Below are 22,764 nucleotides of genomic sequence, written 5' to 3' on the forward strand. Positions count from 1 at the left end.
AGTCAGTCATTAAAGGTATTCTTTCAAATGTAAGACCATGCCATTTTCCTCATTAACATTTTGGGGAAAATGCAGTTATTTTTCATAAAATATGTTATAGGCAATGAATTTTTTATTGTTATTTTCAAATAAATTAGCACATAACCATTTAACAATTGTATCCGCTTTCATTTTGAATGATGACTATTGTTAGAGGTAACACACGAAGGCTCTTTGTGTCCTCAGTCATTTTTAAGCTGAAAGAAACAGCTGCCATAAATCATTGATTATTTTCTGCTGGACCAGGAAGCGCAGTGTGCCCCAGGGGTGACGGGCTGGACTCGGGAATTAGGAGCAGAGAGGAGTGCCATGGGCCTCGAGTCTGTCCCTTTTGCTTATGTCCACATCCACACCAGAGGCCATGTTGCATCGTCCTTCTTCATCTCCTGCAGAGACCCCAGAGTTGTGTGCACACAGCGTGCACTCTGAAAGATGTGTGAATTGCTTGCTGTTACTCTTCAATCGTGCAAAACGTATTAATTTAGAATAAGGAGATAGCTGCCGTACAGCTCCGAAAGCTTGGTGTCAGCCTCAAGGGCTAAAACCTGAGCAGTCCGGGAGACCCACCCTCTCAACTTCCTGCAGCCGCTGTGTGAGTCCAGAGGGTGGGGAAGGAGACGGGAGAAAGGTCCGGTAACCACTGCAGAAGCTGGACCTGGTCTCCCCAGCCCGGAGACGTTCCTCAGTCCATGCAGCTATTAAGTTCAGGAGACCCTAAAGTTTCCCTTTGGCTAGAGAAACTGCTAGGGTGTGACGCCTGTTTCTACGGCGTGGGATCTTAGGTGAACTATAGAAGAGTGACCGGTGATGTAAAAGCCAAGCTGTGCCACTTACATACATGTTCCCATTTGCACCGTGTTTAAGTCCAGACTAGAGTTTGGTTACAGGTGTGGAGTCAACGCTCATCTTACCGGCTGTGAGATCTGGAGCAAATACCTTATACTCCACCATCCTCAGTTTCTCTATCTGTAAAATAGGAATGGCAGTAATACTACCTGCAAAGGCCGTAGTGGAAATGAAATGACCTACTGTGTACAAAGTGCTTAGCACAGATGCCTGGCACAGCAAAGAACCTGGAAAAATGTTAACTACTACGACGATGATAAATGTAACATTTCTGGTGTTAGGCAGAGGGGCTGGAAAAGGGACTCTCTGTTCTTATTTGATAGTTAATATTGAATATGCTAAGCACTAGAGAGACCAGTTGTTTACTGAGTCTTTTTACCAGTGCTTACTGAGAATGGGAAAGGAGAAAAACAGACCTCGTCTGACTTGGTTTTCATTCTAATCGAAAGCCCAATGACTGAGGGAAAGGACAAGGAGGAAGAACAGCGTTCACTCCAGGAGGGGTGCTTGCAGCTCGACCTGCTGAGCGCGAGTGCACCGCCGGCCCTCCTTCCAACAGGACCCTGGTTGTGTTTGAACAGCAGCTTCTGCTGGAGCGGAAAGGACACGTGTTGACCGGGCAGCACGTTTGTTTGGTCCTGGGGCTGCTGGTTAAGTGCTGGGCACAGTCTGGGGCCAGGAAAACATGAACATCCCCATATTCTCAGTATAACGTGGGGCTTGGGAGCACATCACACGGATCGTAGCAGCCATCGGATTTGTTTCCCAGGAAGAATCGTCGACTTCCTGAGATATTATGAGGGGTGAATGCTGTGGGCAGGGGACACCAAGGACAGCGTCCACCCAACTTCAAAGGCACCTCCCCTCATAGGCCCCTGCAGGCCGGAAGCTCTTCAGCAGGGAGGGGCTGTGACGCGCTGGGTGCTGCCTGTGAGAACCAGAGGGCTGCTATCAGGCAATGATCCGCTGTTTGTCTGGGACCGCAGTGGGGGCTGCTTTCATGTTCTGCAGAAGGAACAGAAAGCAGCACGAATTCGGACTGAATGGCTGGCCCTGGTGTGTGTTTGAATTGAAACCAAAGTAAACGAGAAAACACACACCAATGATGTACTTGGCTCCACAAGAGACAAACCAGTGCAGGGGCTGGAACGAGAGGGTGCTGACAATGACACCAACCCAGCCACTGGTTTCAGAGGAGGGGACCGAGATAACAGAAAAGCTGGAAAGTAGCAATACCAGGTAATGTCTGAAAAGAAGCCAAAAAGAATGCATATTATCTCAAAAGAAAAGCAAAAGACTAAGGAAAAGACGGAACAAAACTTTCTGTGTGTTTCACAAGCTGTTTCCATTACTACTGGACGATGGGGCTGGATGGGGTCCCTACTCAACTGTTAGGAACTTGGTTAGACCATGAGAACTCTGCTGCTGTGGGAACACGGGGACGGGAGCCGGGGAGGTCATGGAACAAACATCGACATGAATCTTTGGAACAGGAGTGTCCCGCCTGGCCAAGTTGGCTCAGTGGATTGAGCATCATCCCATGGACAGAGAGTCACCCATTTGATTCCGGGTCAGGGCACATGCCCAGGTTGTGGGTTTGATCCCCAGTAGGGGGCGTGCAGGAGTTAGGCGAGCAATGTTTCTCTCTCACATTGATGTTTCTCTTTCTCTCCCTTCCTTTCTCTCTCTAAAAAAAAAAAAAATCAGTGGAAACATATATATATATATATGTTTGTTCGTTTGTTTGTTTTGGTGCGTGCCCCTAGCAGGAACCGAACCCGGGACTCTCTGGTCCACAGGCTGATGCTCCAACCGCTGAGCCAAACTGGCCAGAGCTGAAAACATATTTAAAAAAATATAAATAAAGAAAGAGAACAGGAGGGTCCCTAACTGTAAGAAATGGTTCAGGGCCACATTTCCATTTTAGGCAGTGAGTTGCACATATTGTAATGCATCATTTTCTACATAATCTTTTGACCTAAAGAAACAAGTTCATCGTTACCAGAGACAGCTAGGAGGCAACAGCAGGAATTAAAAATAGCCAAGGCAAGAAATAAAAATACCAAGTTGTCAACAGTAAATATTAAGTAAATCCTTAATGAATGAAACTGGTTTTTTGGAAACAAGGAAGAACAAATAGGACAAAGTGGAAGGTAGGGAATCATGTGTATCCTTATTTTAATTTTCCAAGTACAGGTTCTTTGTGATAATCCCCCCCTCAGCAATTTGGGGCTCACTCCACATCCCAGGTCTCCCTTCCTGGGAGCAACACATTCACATAATTAGGTTAGGTCGCCCTCTGGTGGCATGGAGCTAATCTAGCTTCTGATATTGCTTGTGAGGATCCTCTGCTCACTCTGATTGGACCTCAAGATTCTGGTAAATAGCATCTTCATATGTAGCAAATACAAACCCCATCATTTTTACAAAATGAAGAAACAGTGAACACTTAATTATAGTTTATGTTTAGCTTCTTGTAAAGAATTCAGAAAGCACTTTGGGATCTTGAAGAACCTAAGTGATATTCATAATATACTATCAAAAGAGGTGTTATGAATAGGGATTCTGTGATACTGAGATTGACAGAATGTATGATAAATAAGTGTTCACTGTTGGTGGCAAATAAAACATTCTGGTTTATGAAGAGATGTTCTCAGCAGGCCAACCTTTGTAAACCTACTTGAAATAAAACTGAAAAATAAACAAAAGGCCAACAAGCAATAAAAATGTCTAAGAGATAAGAAAATATTTTAATAACTGACTTTCATTAATTGTCCAAGCAACACATTTAATCAACAAACAGGATTCTAGTCCTGGTATTGTTGCTATCTGCCTCTGTGTTCTTAGATTTCATTAGGTACTCCAATAGTCTTTAAAAATTTTCCTGTTGCCCTGGCCAGTTTGGCTCAGCAGTTGAGCATTGGCCTGTAGACCAGAGAGTCCTGGGTTCAGTTCCTGCTAGGGGCACGTACCACAGGAAAAAAAAAAAATTCTGTTGTTTTCCTAAAATACATCCAATATTACTTGCAACCCAAATATTATCAAATTAATATTGACTCGCCCTGGCCATTTTGACTCAGTGGTTAGAGTGTCGGCCTACAGTCCAGAGAGACCCAGGTTTGGTTTCCGCTAAGGGCGTGTACCTCAGTTGCAGGTTGTCCCGGCCCTGGTTGGGTTGTGCAGGTGGTGACCACTTGATGTGTCCCTTTCACATCGATGGTTCTCTCTCTCTCTCCCCCTCCCACTCTATCTGAACAAAAAATGAAAAAATGTCCTTGGATGAGGATAAAAAAATTAATATTGACTCAGTATTGATACTCCCCAGGAGACTGCAACCATCATAGACCTAATAATGTGCAGATGCATTATAAAGACAATTAAAAACAATGACAACACAAGAAAGGTTTCCCATGATATGGAAGACACTGGGGAATAGGACTGAAATGAGATCAAAGTTGACATGTGATGGACACAGCTACAAGGAGAGAGCCTGACATTTACTCTCAAGCTCAGACTTTGGAGGAAGAGGCTATGATGGCTTCAGTTTTGGTCGTGGGGCAACCCAGGTCTATTTGCCTATAGCTGTGAATTGAATGAATAGTATGAGACTGGGATTGGGGCAGATATCTCGATAGGTGTCCACAGCAAGGCAAACTCACATCACTCTTAAAAAAAAAATCTCTTGCTTTGACCCTTGATAAGTTTGTGTCTGCTGCAGTTTTCGATAATTAATAAGGAAGTGGATATTTTTATTTAAGTCATTGAATTAGGTAGTGAAACTTAAGCTGTGTTATGTGGGTAATACATTCTAACTTACACCAAGAAAAGTGTTTTATGGTTCTGTAAAGATGTATTGCAACAAATATGGCATAGTAAAAAAAAAATTATCTCAGATAAAAATGCATCCGAGCCTGAGATGTCTGCTATAAAATTCCATAATTTTTTAAAGTCAATTTTTAATAGAAGGGTTTGAGGCAGAACAAAGATCATTTATAAAGTATTTTTTACTGTGTTTTTCCTAACAGCTTTATATTTCCAGTGTATTATAGTAGCTATTTCCCCTAACATTGCAGGGAGTAGAGTTGTTAGTTTATGTCAATTTTAAAATTAGGGGGAAATTTTGAGAGTTTTCTTAAGGTAACAGGAAAACTCTTGAAAGAGTCCACATGGTTCTTGTTTGATCCACCTATCCATCCATGAATTTATCTAATATTGATTAAATCTATATATTCTATGTGGACCTTTATAAGGGTAGCAAAGGTGAATAAGATAAAATATCTCTGTATTCAAGAAGCTTGCAATATAGTGGGACAAATCAGACAACTACATGTACAAATAGGAAAATAGGCGGAAATGGGTACTTTAAAATTTCATAGGACTGAAATTTTAGAAGTAAGGGGACCTTAGAAATTATACAATTCAGCCCTGGCCAGTTGCTCAGTGGTTAGAGCGTCGGCCTGCAGTCCAGAGAGACCTGTGTTCGGTTCCCGCTAAGGGCACGTACCTCGGTTGAAATTTGTCCCCGGCCCTGGTTGGGTCATGTGGGTGGCAGCCACTCGATGTGTCCCTTTCACGTCGATGTCTCCCTCTCTCCCCCCCCCCCCCCACTCTATCTGAACAAAAAAAAAGGAAAAATGTCCTCGGGTGAGGATAAAAGAAAACAATTATAAAATTCAACTCCTGTCATAGTGCACACTCTAGAGAACACTTGGTATCCAAGGTCACTTTTCAACACTCTTAAAACATATAAAATATTTTACATAATATACACTAAGAGTGTGAAGAAATTACCCTGTAGTTATACACATATAGATCCCACAAGAAGCCCCCATTCTGCATTTGAACAGTTTTCACTGAGCATAAATTCCTCCTGATATTAAGCAAACAAAAATCTTCACTTAATTTAATCTCCACTTAGAAAGCTAAGCTCACAAGTTCTAAAGAACATTCTGCATGATACCCTCACGTCAGAGTCATCTCCCCAGGTGGCCTGGTTTCCAGGAGAGGGCCTGGAGGCCTTCCTGCTGCTGGGTGGCCTCCTCTGGAAGAACTAGTTTTGTGTTGTCCTAACGTGACGCCAGAATGGATCTGATCTAGTTCAAGTGTATCGGGGCCACTGCGCCTCAAGGTTGTTATGCTCCTAGTAATGAATTATACACGAGCAGGTGCTTTGGTAGCACCTGCGGCGCACTGATGGATTTTATTGAACTTGAAGTCACCTGAAGCCCCAGCTCTCGCTACCGCCGCCATCGTCCTGGCCAGGAGAAGCAGGTGCGTCGTGGGAGGGAGAGGGGTCCAGGGAGGTCTAGTGAACAAAAGGATTCTTTCACCAGCTGGGAAAAAGAACAGGATCTGGGCGCGTGGACAAGGCTGGCCCTTCCCTGGGTTTGAGGGCCCAGGCTAAGGAGAAGATCAGAAAGGGTGTCCTGGATGAGGGCAGGCCAGAGAGCAAGGGAACGTTACAGATTTAACATTGAAAGTGCAGGCTGAGGTAAAAATAAAAATGCATTGTGAAATAGCGTCAAGAAGGAACGGCGAAAGTTGAAAAGCAGATTTCAGAGGGGGAATCTAGAAGGAAACTTGAAGCACTTTTAGGTCCTCCAGGGCTCAGCCCAGAGAAGAGGAGGAAGCTTTTAAGAGGACCAGGCCTGTCCCAGCACCTTCCTTAATCAATACTTGCTATGCACCATGTCCTGGGCTAGGCACTCCTTATAAATGAGGAAGAAGACCTTCGTCCAGAGCTCGGAGTTCTCACAGCCTCCTCTGGGAGGTGGACACAGGCCATCTACCTGCTTCAGTTCTGCATCAGCACAAGGACACAGAAACACTCAGGGCCACAGAAGACCTCTGAGGGAGGCGACTGTCTGAGCCTTATAGGATGCGGAAGAGTTGGACAGATGAAAGGACTTTCCAGATGGAAGAGAAAGGTCAGGCGAAGGCCCAGGCAACGAGACCCCGCATGACGGGGAAAGAGCCACTGCAGTTCTGCAGCGTTGGATTGTCCAGTGCTAGGCACTGTGAGCCAGACTTTCGCTCTCCTGTGCTTCAGACATCACGCTTAGAACCTAAGTGAAGGTCTTCACATTTTCATTTTAAAGGTTATATCCTTTGTTTTGCCCTGTCATAGCAATCTTGGGATATTCTCAAAATATCAAAGGTCTAGATTCACTATTTCCCTGGACTATAGCATCTGAAAATGTGATGAACATTCTTTCTCCAGCTTCCTTCTAGTCCTTGATGCAAAAAAAAAGAAAAAGTTGAACAGTGCATCGTCAAGTCCAGAGCCCTTCACTAGTCTCTAGAGATCTCCTGCCGAACTGACATTGCTCCAGCACCCCGCAGCCTCCACATGTGGGTGTTAGATCAGCGAGCACTCCGCAGTGAAGAGAGTACGATGACCTGTGGTCGGGAACGGCAGGTCAGGATAATTTGGAAAGGATCCAGGTAGAAGCGTGCACCTGCCGAAGGGGAGGCCAGGCATCAGAAGACGGATCCACATGTCAGTCCAACAGCCAGCAGCTGCCAGTATCTGGAAATTATGGTAACAGACAACAAGCAAGTGGTCACCTGGGAAAGACAGAATGAGGATCACACAACCCAGTGGACTTATTCTAACATGGACGTAGGGCAGAGGGATAGGGCAGGTATTTGGAAATCCAGCGAGGAACATTGAGCATCAGGAGAGCAGTCTGTGATCTAGAATAGCCTTAGCTCCTAGTCAAGCCCATGGGCAGGACTCCAGTTCCCAGGGGGAGATACAGTGAGATGAAAGCATGGTCCTGGAGGCAAAGCAGACTAAGAATGCAACAAAGATGAACAACAAGGCAGAGAGTCCTGGTCCGTGTGGCTCAGTTGGTTGGGCATCCTTCTGTGCACCAGAAGGTTGCTAGTTTGAGTCCCAGTTAGGGCACATGCCTGGGTTTTGGGCTCCATCCCTAGTGGGGGCCATGCAGGAATCAGCCAGTCGAGGTTTCTCTCTCTCTCTCCCTCTCCCTAACAATCAAAACAACAACAATAATTATAATAGTGCATAGAAAGTCAATAAGTACTAGTTATCAGAACTTGAACACCAAGTGAGGACTTGGTTTTAGAATCCAGAAAGCAGACTAGAAATGCAGCACAGAGTCAGAGCTGGACTGGCCACAGGTGTGACCTGGGCTAGACCTCTTGACAGCCTCTTGCCTGGAGGCAGTAAGGTGAGCATGTCTGTGGGGATGAGTGGCCCCAGGTTTGGGGAAAGAATGGCTCTAGTGGCCAAGAATCTGTATGTCAATAGTAATAAGTAGCTCTTATTGCTATTCCTGGTCTGCACTGCAAGGCTTGGTCACGTGCCTTGGTCACTGGGAGACACCTCTGTACTTCCCTGAGGCTGCAGTCTTACAACCAACCTCACCACCAGAAGGAATAGGATTCCGCTGATGTAGCTTGACTTCACTGTGGGAAGCTGGCTTCTAGTCATTACTGCTTGCTTGCTTTAAGTGTTCATAGACTTGTGTTTCATATCCTAATTTTTCTGGGAATCAACATAAAACTCTAAAGTTCAAGAGAAGTTCAATAAAGGGTAAAGATGATTCTATGACTGGGGAGAAAACATAGGTAGTTTCAGGTGGTATTTGCATTTTTTTCTTTTCTTTTTAATATGTTTTTATTGATTTTTTTTTTTTAGAGAGAAAGAGGAAGGGAGAGAGAGAGAGAAGCATCATTGTGAGAAACATCGATTGGCTGCCCCCCGCATTCTCCCTACTGGGGATTCAGCCCACAACCCAGGCACGTGCCCCAACTGGGAATCAAACTGGGACCTCTCAGTCCATGAGACTGAGCTCAATCCACTGAGCCACACCCACCGGGCTGCATTTTTTCTTAAAAGATGAAGGAGAGTAGGTATCAGTTGGTGAAATGGAACTGGAGAGAATGATACAATATGAAAGAATTGCTTAAGAATAGTTAGCTATGGTGGGTCACTTTGTAAGTTATATGCATCTAAGCACTGTTCTCTAAGTTATACGCATCTAAGCACTATTCTAATATTCACCTGAAACTAAGGAAATATTGAATGTCAAGTGTCATTCAAAATAGATACATTTTTTTTTAAAGAACAGAGATGATTGTTGACTGTTTAGTCCAGTCTGGCTGGGGTATGAAAAGTTAGGCTGGAGAGAGGAATATAGTCAGAATCTTGAGACCAGAGAATGTGAACTTTGCTGGGCTATAATGAGCATTAACTAAAGGTATTTTCCTGGTCAGAGTGAAGCTTTCAAATGAGTGGTGTAAATAGTGAGAAAGCAACAAACCAGGTCCAGATCAGGGACACGGTATACACTATACTCTTTAGAGTATTAATGCCATGAAAGGTAAAGAAAGACTGAGGAACTATTCAAAGTAAAGGAAACTAAATAAACATTACAACTGAATGCAACATGTTATTTGGTGTGTGTGTTACGCTATAAGGATATTATTAGTTAATTGGCAAAATCTGAATAAGATTCCCAGATTAGCAACATTATTATGTCAATGTAATTCCAGGTTTTGATCATTGCATTGTGTAGTAGCTGATTAAGTGGCTCCCAAAAGCCTCGCATTTAATTACATGCGTCTAACCACTGTCCAGGTGAGAGGCACTCCACAAGTAAAGGTGCCTGTGTTTGGCGTCTCTGTAGATATGATACAGGAGCTCAGATGACTTGGAGTTTTCAAGACAAGGTGACTTCACAGCTGAAAACATTTACTTAATGATTATGGTAGAGAGTGACTGATGAAATTTCAAAATAAAAACCCTAACTCCAGGAAAGAGGTGTGACTGGAATAATATGGACCGAGACTAGAATCACTGAATACTTAATAGGCAAGTTAAATGTTTTGGATTTGTTTGTTTGTTTGTTTTGGGTATTAAAGTATCTAATTAAATTTGACTGTGGTCCAGCTGACAAATTTTTATTTGTGCAACCAGCCAGAAAAAAATTGCATCAATCCCCAGTGAAGATGAAAGAGAACTGAATGCTGAAAGGTTACAAAACAAGGCCCACGGTCGTGAGATACAGGGCAGGTGCTGCCCAGCCCTGTCTGACTCTCAGCCTCTCCTAGAGCCCAGCGCCCCGCCCAGCTCCATGACTATCAGGTCCCTCCCCTGACCAGGCTCGGTAGAGAGGCCCCTGATGACCAGAGCTCGCTGGTACCCTCTTGATGCATGTCCATGTCCTGAAGTGTTCAGCCTCCACCCTCTTTGCTTTCTCAAGCTTTTAGTCTTCTCAACTACTCTGGTATAATGTCTTCTTTGGTCACAATTCTTCCTTCCCGCCCTTTTCACCAAGTGGACTTTCCCACGCCTCTGGGCTGGGCCCTGTGGAGGGAATGACAGGGGCAGGTGCTGAGTGGAGGCATCACCTGTGTCTGCTTTCGCTCTTGTCCCCTATCCTGTCAGAACCACATGCCCTAATGAATGGCTGCTCCTTCCGCCTGCTCCATATGGACCCAGACCCTGGACCCAAGTCTAGGCAAGCTCATGTCATCTTTGTAATCCCATCACCCTTCCCAGCATTTGGCTAGGAGTAGGCTGGTGACAAAATTCTGTGATTGAGAGAAATCTGCACCGGGCTTTAGGGAACACAGGAAGGAACGGCCTCACCTCCTCTGGACGTTGTCATGACTGCACGCAACTCATGGAACCGCCTCAGACGTCTTCTACCAATGTGCAAGTTAAGATGTCACTATGACAACAGACCAGAGTGATGGAACCAAACCAGAGCCTCGGCAGCATTGCCAAGCCACTGAATCCAACAAGCCTCAAGCCTCTGGACTTCAGATATGGAAGATTATACATTCCCTTATCGCTTCGTCCCTAGGAGGTGGGGAAGAGACGAGGTCCAGGGGGGTGATTTGCTGTGGGCTGAGAGGCCTATCCACAGGGCATAGACATAATGGGTGGACAGTGACGCCTGAGCTCATACACAGGGCGTGGGGTGACTTAGGTAGACGGCGGGCGCCCAACCCTTTGCCTCCCTGACAAAGCATAGTTTGAAGACAGAGCAAAACTGAGAGAAAAAACTTTCCTTGGGGTTTCATGTGCATTTCCTCAGCCAGTGTATCAGGGTTACAAATAACACAGGCTAAATACGCATGCAGACAAAGAAGATGTAGTTAATTTTCTACACACCTCCATCCTCACCAGGTAGCAGAGAAACTTGTTAATTAACTTGCTAATTAAAGTTTCTGGTCTCTTAGGATTTAAACAATCTCTTTTTAGTTAAGCAATCAGATTATTCAAAGTTCACGTTCCTAGCGGGGCTGGTATAAATTGTGTATTTTGGATGACTTGGTCTCTTGGGTAAATTCTCAGCCTTCCAGGGTGCGGCTCTAACCCTCCTGTCCCTCTCAAGGGGTGCACTCGGCATCCTGCTGGCTCCCCGCAGTGGGTGTCCTCCGGGGGCTTGCTGGCCCTGCTATAGTAAGGCTGGTCTGATCTGCACCTTTAACTGCTAATCACTGTGGTGGGGCTGGTTCCATATGGCCCTCTCAGGTCATGTCATGGTACCTGTCCCTGGAGTCTGTGGTCCCAGGCACCTGTTCCTTCACCAAGACCCCTCTTTGTCCTGCTGGTGCCCTGGTTCCCCCAGCCCCTTCAGTAAGGCCCACAGGCATCTCCATGGGCAAGATGAGGCCAGCGAGGAGCCAGGAGCCAGGTCGCCTGTCCGGTCAGTTGGCTCTGCACCATCATTCTGAAGCCACGTTGGATATGGAGCCAAGCAGCATGCCAAGACCCCCAAGAAGCCGGCAGCCTCCTCCAGGCTCCTCCCAGGAAAGCAGCCCTGAGCCCCAGGATTGTGGCTGCCTCAATACCTACCTAATGTTCCATACTTTCACTCACTCAAGGCTTGAGCTCCAGAAGAGGAGAAATCCTTCTGGACTTATCTGCAGTTTCTTTCTTCTCTTCACAACCCTGAAGCTGTTGGAAAGTGTAGGCTTTCCACTTCTCCATTTCATCTCACGGGCTCCCCACCCAAGGCTCTAAGATCAAGACCACCAGGCATCTGTGAACAAACAAGGGGCTATGGAATAAATCCAACACACTCAGGGGCCACATCGCAGGCCTGGCAAGCTCAGTAACCAGGGGTGAGCACACAGGATGGTCACAAATTCCTCACTGGGCAGGTCATGGCCATCATCACATCCCAAGCCTATAGCTTCCTGAGCAAAAAGGTCAGTCCTTTCCCAAGTGAGCTCTGTCCATTTTTCTTACGCATCTAAGGTAACATCCCTTTGAAATGCCAGACCCCTCAAAGTTACTTCCCTGGCACCGGGCCACGGAACCCCTCACTAGGCTCTCGCTGTCTGCACACCAGCTCTGTGCTGCAGACCATCAGTGTTGACTCGGCTGCACCCACCATGGTGAAGGAAGGTCTCTCTCCTCTTCACTTTCTCCCACCTCCCTAATCTGCCACACTTGATTCCATGCACCTTCCTGACATTTTCTCCTTTGATTCTAAGTGCATGAAATAAGCTGCAAAACTGCCATTCTCTGGAGAACTTTCTCAATCCGTTGAAATCTTGCTTCTAGAATATCCTCAAAATTTGGTTCAAATAAACTCTGATAAAACTTTTCTGTAGGTTTTGACACTCTTTCATCAAAATATTGATCCGTGAAAGAGGAGCAATTTGATATATAGAAATCCCTCTCTAGCTCCATAATATTTTACTTTTAAGACTTTTGAATCTACTAAATTACTTAAGCAAAAACAAACAAAAACCCTTATATTTGAAATTAAAATGGCCTCCTATTGTGCGTGTTTAGTATTACTGGTGTGGGACAATAAACCTTAAGGTTGCTTAGATGTAGGAGGCCACAGAATATTGGACTTAAAGAAAACAATGACAATAAATCAATTATATCTATCTGTCTAGAAAAAATATGTAATTATATAGGTAGTAATTATTATTATTATACTATACTATACTCATATATTTAGCCATACTCAGTACTGGGGAATGAATGGAGACCCTGGCAGGTGGGGTACACTGTCAGCCACCCAGTGAAACAGAGTGCCCTGCTCATTTACTCCCCTCCTCTGCAGCCCCCTTGCCAAGACCAGAAATGCAGGCTATCTGGGCTTTTTGATCACTGATAAATCCTTCCTGAATGATCCAATGAACAATGAAAATTAGTCTTGCAGATTTCTGTTTCTCTCCACTGTTACATTAAGAAATGAAATTGAAAATGCTGATTTCTGAGTCTACTCCTTAACCCAGAGTCATTTCTTGTGTTGTTTTTTTTAAACTACAACCCATAATAAGAAATACATTTATTTTCTGTGATGTACTCTGATCTATTCTGTTTTTGTTTGTGTTTGTTTAATGCTGGTAATGACCCACGAAATTGATGTCATAGCCCTTGAGGATATTATGATCTACAGCTTGAAAAAGGCACACTGCTTTTTAAAATGTTTCTCAAAATGTTATCCAAAGACACCCCCAACCCCATACATACTATATCATAACTTCCTGGAGGTCTTATTTAAAAATGCACATTCTGAGGCCTTTCTTTCTTTCCTGGACTCTGAAAGGGAATACATTTGCCCATGGCAACGGTTCCCAGTCACTATTCTCATTCTGGCATGGACCTAGGGTCCGGTCCGGGGTGACTGCAAACCATGGGGTCCAAGGAGTAAGGATGACCCACAGAGAGACCCTGAGCGCAGTGCAGAAGGAGGCTTCACAAACATCAGCCCCACAGGGCGGGCGAGGGGGAAGCTGCAGGACAGATAGGCCGGGATGAGCGAGTGAGAAGAACAGAGGAGACGCAGAACAAGGGGCGGGGCGGGGCCGGGCGGGGGTGGGGCCGGGCGGGGCGGGGCGGGGGCGGGGCCTTGCTGGATCAGCACAGACAGAACAGAGCGGCCAAACAAGGTCCAGTTAGGACCACCCTCTCTGGGTGCTGACCAACAGCCGAGTCTGAGTGGGGCCTGGGATTTCAATCGAAATAAGCTCCCCGAAAGACTTTTATGTAAAAAAAATAAAGTTGTAGCGACATTGCTGGGCATAAATCATGCCATTCACTCTCCCAGAAGGTTAAAATGTGCAGCTGCAGGCGCGAAATACAGGTCGAACATGCAGCTACCCACCAGAGAGATCCGGTCACTTCGCTGGCACTGTGAGACAGGTTCGCGTCTTTCAGTAGCGTCGCCCTTCTATTCCCTGCCACAGTTTCAACAAAATTCGTCTTCTTCCGCGAGAGCCGCAGTAACTGGTCGCAGTGGTAACCAGATCCAGATCCACCTCTCACTACCAGGTGACTCGGGGCTCCAGTTCACACGAGGGCAAACATGTGAAACTAACACAGGAGTTTGAATGGGACAGCTTTGAGGGTAGGATTTTCTCAACTAGGATCTGCAAAAAATTCTCTCATCCTCTAAACCAAATTCAGAGAGCTAATGTATTCATTTTTTTTTTTTTTTAATGAAGAAAATGTAACTCTCGGGAGTGCACACCCTCCCTGCAGGCAATTTTCCTGGGACACTACGTTCTCAGACGTTGCTTAGTGCGGCGTTATAACAAGTGGAACTGGTCAGAGGAACCTAACGCCCGTTGATGTCGGGATAAATGCATCCCCCCTTCCCTAGGGACACAGTTGCCCCCAGGTCGGTAGGTCCCACTCCTGGGGCGAGGCACTCCCTATGCTGACATTTCTGAGACACTGCTGGCACAGGCATCTCTAAATCTAATTTTCCTTTCTCCTTTTTACGAAACAAAGTTTTCAAATATTTTTCTTTTATTTGTGTATTAAAGAAAACTCAGATCAGCAAAACACACAAAATAAAAAATACCCTCCCAAAGAAAACTGCTATTAACACCTGGGGATTCTTTCAGACTCTTCTATCTTTGTCAATTGTTGTGCTGATCTTTTCTGAGCACAGTAGCCCCTGCCCCCACCCCAACCCCAACCAGGGAATAGTCTAGCCTGGGTGAGGAATTGGGGTCAGGGTAGCAAGCAGAGCGCACAATTCTGCACCTTCCCTGGGTGGACTTCAGATGGGCTAAATGTGATGGCAGCCACCTGGGCGGGCGGCAGCCTGCTGCTCACACACCCTCTGGGAGTTGTTAGCGCACGTTCTCTGGTAACCAACATGTCCCCATGAACTGCTCCTGCTCAGGGAAGCAGAACTGATCAGTTGCGAGCAAGGTGGCAATTACTAGTCATATTTATGGACCACTTATCCTGTGCCAATCACTGTTGGAATATTTCTGGAGGGATTACTTTGTTCGCAGCATTTTTCCACACACTGGAAACAGAAATAAAACAGAACAAAATGACAAAAAACAACCCTGTTCTCAGGAAACTTCCATTCTCATGTAGAGGTGAACACTTTTTTAAGCAAGTAAAAGAAATAGTATATTAAACGGTGATAAATGCTGTAGAGCATAAGAAGGCAGGAAAGGTGGGTAGGCTGGAGGCGAGTAGAACTTTTAATACAAGTCAGGAAGGTTTCCTGCAGAAGGAGGTCAGGGAGTGAGCCTGTGGGTTGGGGGCAGCCATGCGTGGCACAGGACATAGCAGCGCCCGCCCCAGCAGCCGAGGTTGGAGCTTCACTGGTGTCGGGAGGGGCCAGTTTGTGTTGAGCCTTGTTTATAGGCCACTGTAATTATTTAAGTTTTACTCTAAAGTGAAATGGGAAGCCCCTGGGCGTGAGAAGTAGGAGAGTGACATGTTCTGATTTTCTTTTAACAAGACCCCTCCGGCTGCGGCGTTGAGAGCAGACTGTTGGGGGCCCAGGACAGATGGGAACTTGTAACGCTCCAGAGGGGCGATGGTGGCTTGGGCTCAGGCAGGGGTAACGGTGATGGTAAGAAGTGTGTGGCAAGGTTTGGATGTGTTTTGAAGATAGAGCTGTCAGGATTTGCTGACAGGTTGGAAATGGGGTTCAGAGAAAAAGAGGAATCAAGGCTGATAGGGCAAATGGAAGGATAAAGTTGCCTTTTCTTACAACAAGAAAAACGATGAGAGAAGCCACCACGGGAGGAAGGTCGGGTGTTCTGTTTAAATATGTTAAATTGGAGGTGCTTATTAGACATATAAGCGGACATGTGTGTCCTTCAGGCATATATTTGCAGGTCAACGAGTAAGATGTAAGGAGATCTCCTAGGAAGAAAATAGGTAGAGAAGGAAAAAGGTCGAAGGCTTATCTCTGGGTCACACCACTACTGGGTCACAGGGTGATGAAGAAAAACCAGGATAGAAAACTGAGCATGAGAACCCAGTGAGGCAGGAGGAACACGAAGCACGGGAAGCCAGGGTCTTCGTGCAAGCGGAAGGAAGGGTCAGCGGTGTCCAGTACAGCAGACAGCGAAGGGGACGAGCGGGGCTGGCATTGCAGACATTATGAATGGCCCCAGCCACAGCAGCTTCAGTGGGGTGACAGGGTCATGAAAGTTTAATGGAAGTGGTTTCAAGATAGCCTTTGAGAAGAGGAATGGAAACAGGCTTGCTCTGAAGGGAAAAAAGAATGAATGGATTAAAGAAATACACTCTTGCTCTAAGTGCTTTTATTCATTAATTCATTAATCCTTATAATAGCCCTATCAAGTAGGAACTGGTCTCATTTATAAATAAGAAAACAGCCAATGAAAGAGATATGCCCAGCAAAGCAAGACTCATGAGAATAGGCTTCACCAGCCAAGAGTGGAAGCCAAGAGCACGTGGTGAATAGGCCTCCCTCAGATCCCAAAGGCTAGTTCTCATGTATCTTTATGTCTCGCCTTCTTTTTCTGAACTCAGTGACTGAGGATCCATTCCATATAATAAAGAGTCTAATTAGCACAGTATTATATTTGAAATCTCTCTCTCTCTCTCTCTGATGGTCAGACTGTATGGCAGGAGCTCCATTTCCATCTAACAGGTCATTCCTGAGCCCTCCTGCCTCTTAGTTTGAATTCAATTAGATTTCCCACAAACCAGGCTACTTCTGTCTCTAGCTCAAGAACTTCTGTATTACTTACGATCGCTGCATAAAAGCATTGCGTTGGAACAACAAATATGGGCTCTCAGAGACTGGGACCCTTCCTAAGAAATAAAAGAGGCCATTTTAATCAAATGAAAAGAAAATGGAAATATTTAGCATTGCAGCCCTTTAAACTGATCATGTTTTCATGAATAACTCCTCTGACTCTAATCTGAGAAAAGGTTTCTGTGTATAACTCAATTTACCAATTAAAGTATTTTTTTACTGTCACTATTCATTGTTTTTCCTTGATCTCAGAGTCACAATTTTACCTTGACATATCCAATACGAGTGGTGACAGCTGATTTTGTTGACATTCAGTCTAGTTCCAAATACTTTAATCGAAAAATATGTGTAACCAGGCATACGTGCCAAGTATTAATTAAAGTAATTTTTCTAATGTGTTTCCTGTTTCAAGTAGCAATTATGACTTTGGCATCTCTTTATCAGAAAAGGAAATATCTACTTTTCTATTTTTAGGGGAAGACATGAAGAAAGGTAGTACTTTAGGCTTAAAGCAGCCTAACTAAAATCTGACACTAAGAGCCCCGTTCAGATTCTAGTTCAGAGACTGCCTCCCAAATCCATCTGATTTAGGTTTGGAAAAGTTTTTTCTGCCCTGAAAAAATACATTAAAAATATTATGGAAACCTCATTTATTGTTTAAAAAAAGAGAGCATTCACATCAGCTATTCAGTATAATGATGTGAAGACACAAGCAAAATGCAGTTTTATTGACTGGAAGTCAGTGATATAGATTGTATACCCACCATCCAAGCATTCAACAAATTTGCTTTAGGGATTTAGCTGAAAAGAGAAAATGAAAGTGAAAACCCTTTTATTTTCACATATTTATAGAACAAATATTTATGGAATGCCTGCTACATGTCAGTTATTGTACTAGTAACTAAGAATACAAAACTAGGGGAAATGGGTGCTGGGAAGATATATAGCACACTCAGAATTATACCTCGTTAAGGGAAATTTCTATAGGAAAAAATGCTTATCTGGTGGACCCATTCTGAGCACCGGAATATTGCTTACGTTTGCAATTTTGGGACAGGTCGAATTGATTCAGATGAACATCTCTGATAAATGATCTTGAGATCATTTCTAATTATTATAAAGTTAATCAAAGCATTGAGAATACATGAACTCACATTAATGAACAAGAACAGTCATTACCATTCCTGTATCTTAAGCATGGTTAAATGACAGACCAAAAAAGAGATAGATAGAAATAGAATAAATAAAATGCTGTGTCCCTGTGGTTGTGAATGGACTTCCAATCCATCCTTATTACTAATTAATGAATTCGTTCTTTTCAGCTCCAGATGTGTTTCTCCTCACTGAGATTTTAATGAGAATGATTCCTGCTCCACACTGGTCTGGCCTTAAACGACTGTTCTTTGTATCAAGGCACACGTTGTCAATTTCAGAAAATACATTTTGATTTGCAAATGTACAGGTTTTGATGCTATGCAAGGTCCCCACTAGTTTTATTTCTTAGGAGATTTTCTTTGTTAAGTCTGCTTGGCAAAATGCTTGCCAATATATACTCATGAACTTGCCAATATATACTCATTAACTGGGAATAGTTTCTTGATTTGCATACGGCTGCTGCTTTCTATCTCTATTCTGAATGTTCCTGGAGCCTTTGCAGAAAAAAAAAAAAAAATGACATATGTGTTGCTTTGGAGTTGAAACAGAAATCTCCCATTGCATAGATATTACAGGTGTCACAGTTCTTTCATCCCTTAACCTTTAGGCACCATCACAATTCTAGGAGCTCATGTCCCAACAGGGGTTATACATTTATAATGGAGGCATATACATAATTCTGAGATTAAGGAAGATGGGGGTAACTAATTGCTCTAGGGGTTGGGGTTCACGAAGCCTTCCAGAGGAGCTGCTCCTTGAGAAAGACTTCAGTGTTTGCCAGGGAAAGAAGTGCAGAGACCTCTCAGATGAAGAGGAAAGACAGGAAGGGGATAAACTTTCATTACATTTAGTCATTATTTTTAAGGAATCATAGCCTAGTTTACTCTGGTTCTACTGAAGACGAGGGCCAACCCTGGAAAATGATGAGGAGACTGAACTCCAACCTTATGCCTCTGTTCCACCCCAAGACCAGCTCTCCTGCAAAGCTACTCAACTCCTTTCACATCAAAGTGTATCTGTCCCGCTTCCTCCTTCACTCAGGACATCGGCTGTAGCTTCCCAGGCAACAATGTTTCATTTCAAAATGTCCAAGATAAAACCTTAATAACTGATCATAACTGATATAGTACTTTTCCTGGAAATAGTAATATTTTAACAGGTGGATCCTAAAGGCAAAAAGTTTCCTGAAAATGAATGAACCCTGATTTGCAGAATTGCTGGAATTTTGGCAGATTGATGGGGATAGATTTTTAGCACAGCAATGCCTGCTAAAACGGTGCGGAGAGAATGATGTGAAATATGATCCTCTCTTTGCGTAATCAGCTGTTCCTACTGTCTCTGAGCCAGGGGGATCTTTGCTCCATTTGCCCTTTATAATCAAGAGTCTGTCTTTCCCAATCCATGCTGAACTGATTTCATTGGAAGCTGGACTCTCTTTTTGAGCCTTAATTTGTTTTAAAACTAGGAAGAGGAAGGGCAATTAAAAAGAAGAAGAAGAAGAAGTAGTGCTGAGAAGCATTTATACTCATTTAGCTGAACAAGACTACATTAAGAGTATTTTTCTTTAGTAATGAGGCTTATAAAAATGGTAATTTAACTAACTTTTTAAAAATTTCTATGAAAAGCCTTTTATCACTGCTCTGCCCCCCCATCTCACCCCCAGTAAGTGAAAATGTAGTGAAAATACATTAATTAAATTTTCTAATAAGATTCTGTAGCTATCGGCCCTAAACTCTGGGGAAAACATCCGTCCCTAATTACAGCTTATCAATTACAATTAAGTATTCCAAATATTCCCTAGATGTGCTTGAGAAAAGAAAAGAGTTGCTAATAAATTTGAGAAAAGACCGAAAGCTCTTTCTATGGCTGTCAAGGGGCCACTATCGACCTATGGGAGAAAATTCTAATCCAAATTTGGGACGTCGTTATCTTCCTGAGACAGTCTCCACCCAGACTTGGGTTCTTAGTGCAGGGACTCATGGAGTGGGCTGGTCTTAGGCATGGTAACTATCAGTGCCTTTGCTGACTTTGGGACTATACTGTAGAGGGTTCACATTTTCAAGTGTCCCAGTTTCAATGACCTGGAGTTCAGCCCTCAGGGTGAGGCAGGGAGTGGAAGACAGTCACCGTAAACCAGAGCAGCGGGACAAAGGTGAGACGAGGTCTTTACCAAGAAGGACTGGGATGGCGTGCAGGAGGTCCAAGGGCTAGCCCGCAAAGCTGGGGGCCACACGAAGAGCCTGGGACGCCGGTCGGAGCTCCCCAGCTGAGCCTGCCGGGTGTGGCTGCTGTTTCTTGCTCGTGAGGTCCAGTGGATGTAGCAAGCCCTCCATTTAACTGCCTCTCCTCGGGTCCCTCCAGGTGAGGTGTCCTTGAATTGAAACCCTAACCCTGCAGGTTAGACAGCAGCTGTTGTCCGCAGCTGTGTGACAACAAACCACACACCATGCAGAGATGGTACAAGTTACAATATTTCCTTTTTTTCCCTCAAAAATCTATGGCTCGAGCCCTGGCCGGTTTGGCTCAGCGGTTAGAGCGTCGACCTGTGGTCCTGAGAGACCCGGGTTCGGTTCCCGCTAAGGGCACATACCTCGGTTGCAGTTTGTCCCCAGCCCTGGTCGGTCATGTGGGTGGCAACCACTTGATGTGTTCCTTTCACATCGATGTTTCTCTCTCTCTCTCTGTTCCTCTCTCTCCCTCCCACTCTACCTGAACAAAAAAATGGGAAAATGTCCTCGGGTGAAGATAAAAAAAAAAAAAAAATCTATGGCTCGGGCAGGGCCCAGCAGGAATAGCTGCTGTCTCCTCTACAATGTTCTCTGGGCTATTCCACTGGGGACCGGAAGACCAAGCTCCGCGATTTCTCACTCACACGGCTGCAGAGTTGGCACTGGCTGCTGCCAAGGAGCTTGGCCAGGCCTATGGGCCTGATGTTTGGATGCTTTCCACGGGCATCGCGGGCTTCCTCAGAGCATGGTGGGTTCCAAGGGACCAGGCAGAAGCTGTGTGACCTCTTCTACCATAGCTTCAAAGCTACTCAGCCACCTCCGCTGCATTCCACCTGTGGGAAGAGTGAGAAAAAGGGACTCGGACTTGATGGGGGTGGGGGGCTCGAAAGAGCTGTCACTATGGTTCTCTTTGGAAAACGTGCTCTGCTCGGAGAGGGACCCTGTCCGTGAGGTTCCTGACACTCTGTGTTCTCTCTGTCCCCGTCCAGCCGGCCTTCAGTTTCCTGATTCCTTCTGAACGAGCTACAGCCCTCACCAAACCTTTCTTCAGGTGCCAACCGCCTGATGAAGCTTAGTGTCTGAATTACTCTTTTCAATTTCAAATGAGCTTGTAGACTAGTTCTCTCGTCTTTAAAATTAAGCACTGGGGAAGAATTTCACAGGTCGCTCAAGCACTAAACTTTCTCTCCGTCTGTCTCTTTCTCAGTTATAAGAAGATTATATGTATATAGAGTATATACCATGTACTGTGAAGAAGAGTGTCTGCAACAACTGGCTTATACCTTTCAAATATTAATGTCATGAAAGACAAAAGAAGGCAAACGAACTGTTCCATATACACTGGGACCACAAAGCTATGACAACCAAGAGCAGTATGTGATCCTGGATGAGATCCTTGACACAGGAAAATGCTATCAAGAACACTATTAGGCCCTGGCTGGTTTGGCTCAGTAGTTAGAGCATCGGCCTGCGGTCCAGAGAGACCCAGGTTCGGTTCCCGCTAAGGGCACGTACCTCGCTTGCAGTTTGTCTCCGGCCCTGGTTGGGTCATGCGGGTGGCAGCCATTCGATGTGTCCCTTTCATGTTGATGTTTCTCTCTCTCTCTCCCCTTCCCACTCTATCTGAACCAAAAATGGAAAAAATGTCCTCAGGTGAGGATTAAAAAAAAAAAAAGAAGAACACTATCAGGCTTCTTCTGCAGCTCCTGGAGCTGCTTGTGTGCTCATTTGGTGCGGACCTGGTACCTCTTTTGTGAAGAAGCAGCTAAGGAGACTCCGGTGCTCGCCATGGCCGATGAAAAGCCCAAGGAAGGAGTCAAGACTGAGAACAACAATCATATTAATTTGAAGGTGGCGGGGCAGGATGGTTCTGTGGTGCAGTTTAAGATTAAGAGGCATACACCACTTAGAAAACTAATGAAAGCCCATTGTGAACGACAGGGTTTGTTGATGAGGCAGATCAGATTCCGATTTGACAGGCAGCCAATCAATGACACAGACACACCTGCACAGTTGGAAATGGAGGATGAAGATACCATTGATGTGTTCCAGCAGCAGACAGGAGGTGTCTACTAAAAAGGGAACCTGCTACTTTCCTCCAGAACTCTGTTCTTCCAAACCAAGAAGACATTCTCAACTAGAAAACTGCAATTTGGTTTCAACACATCTGACTACTACAGTATAGTTTTCTCTATTCTTTCGTTTTCCCCTTCCCCATTCCTTTATTGTACATAAAGTAACTGACGTATGTGCACAAACATTTGCATTTTTTTTTAAACTAAATGGCCAATGGTATGTTTTGATTGACATCAAATGGAGATGCAATGGGGAAAAATACTGGTTCTGTGAAAATACCCCCTTTCTCTATTAGTGACATGCTCATTCAGCTCTTATCTTTATATTCCAGTGAGTAATTTTGCTCTCACTGTTTCACAAAAAAAAAAGAACAACATAAAAATCCTTGCATACCTTGTCTGATTGGAGAATTTTAATGTTCTTTATTT

The 22,764-nt window shown here is 44.6% G+C and overlaps 1 protein-coding gene across 1 annotated transcript; it reads left to right on the forward strand.

The window, feature by feature from the left end:
* The first annotated feature begins 22,048 nt into the window (after positions 1-22,048).
* Positions 22,049-22,367, forward strand: LOC118641498 (small ubiquitin-related modifier 2-like). Its single transcript, XM_036278779.1, has 2 exons — positions 22,049-22,202; positions 22,260-22,367. Exons 1-2 carry the CDS (start codon positions 22,049-22,051, stop codon positions 22,334-22,336), a joined length of 231 nt encoding a protein of 76 aa, XP_036134672.1. The 3' UTR covers positions 22,337-22,367.
* Positions 22,368-22,764: the final 397 nt, after the last annotated feature.

The sequence above is a fragment of the Molossus molossus genome, unplaced genomic scaffold, assembly GCF_014108415.1.
Source record: "Molossus molossus isolate mMolMol1 unplaced genomic scaffold, mMolMol1.p scaffold_m16_p_1, whole genome shotgun sequence".
Taxonomy (NCBI): Eukaryota; Metazoa; Chordata; class Mammalia; order Chiroptera; family Molossidae; genus Molossus; species Molossus molossus.

Coding starts and splice junctions, on each gene's coding strand:
- LOC118641498 (XM_036278779.1), top strand. CDS start 22,049: ATGGCCGATGAAAAGCCCAAGGAAGGAGTCAAGACTGAGAACAACAAT. Junction 22,203..22,259: donor AGCCCATTGTGAACGACAGG/GTTTGTTGATGA, acceptor TCAATGACACAG/ACACACCTGCACAGTTGGAA.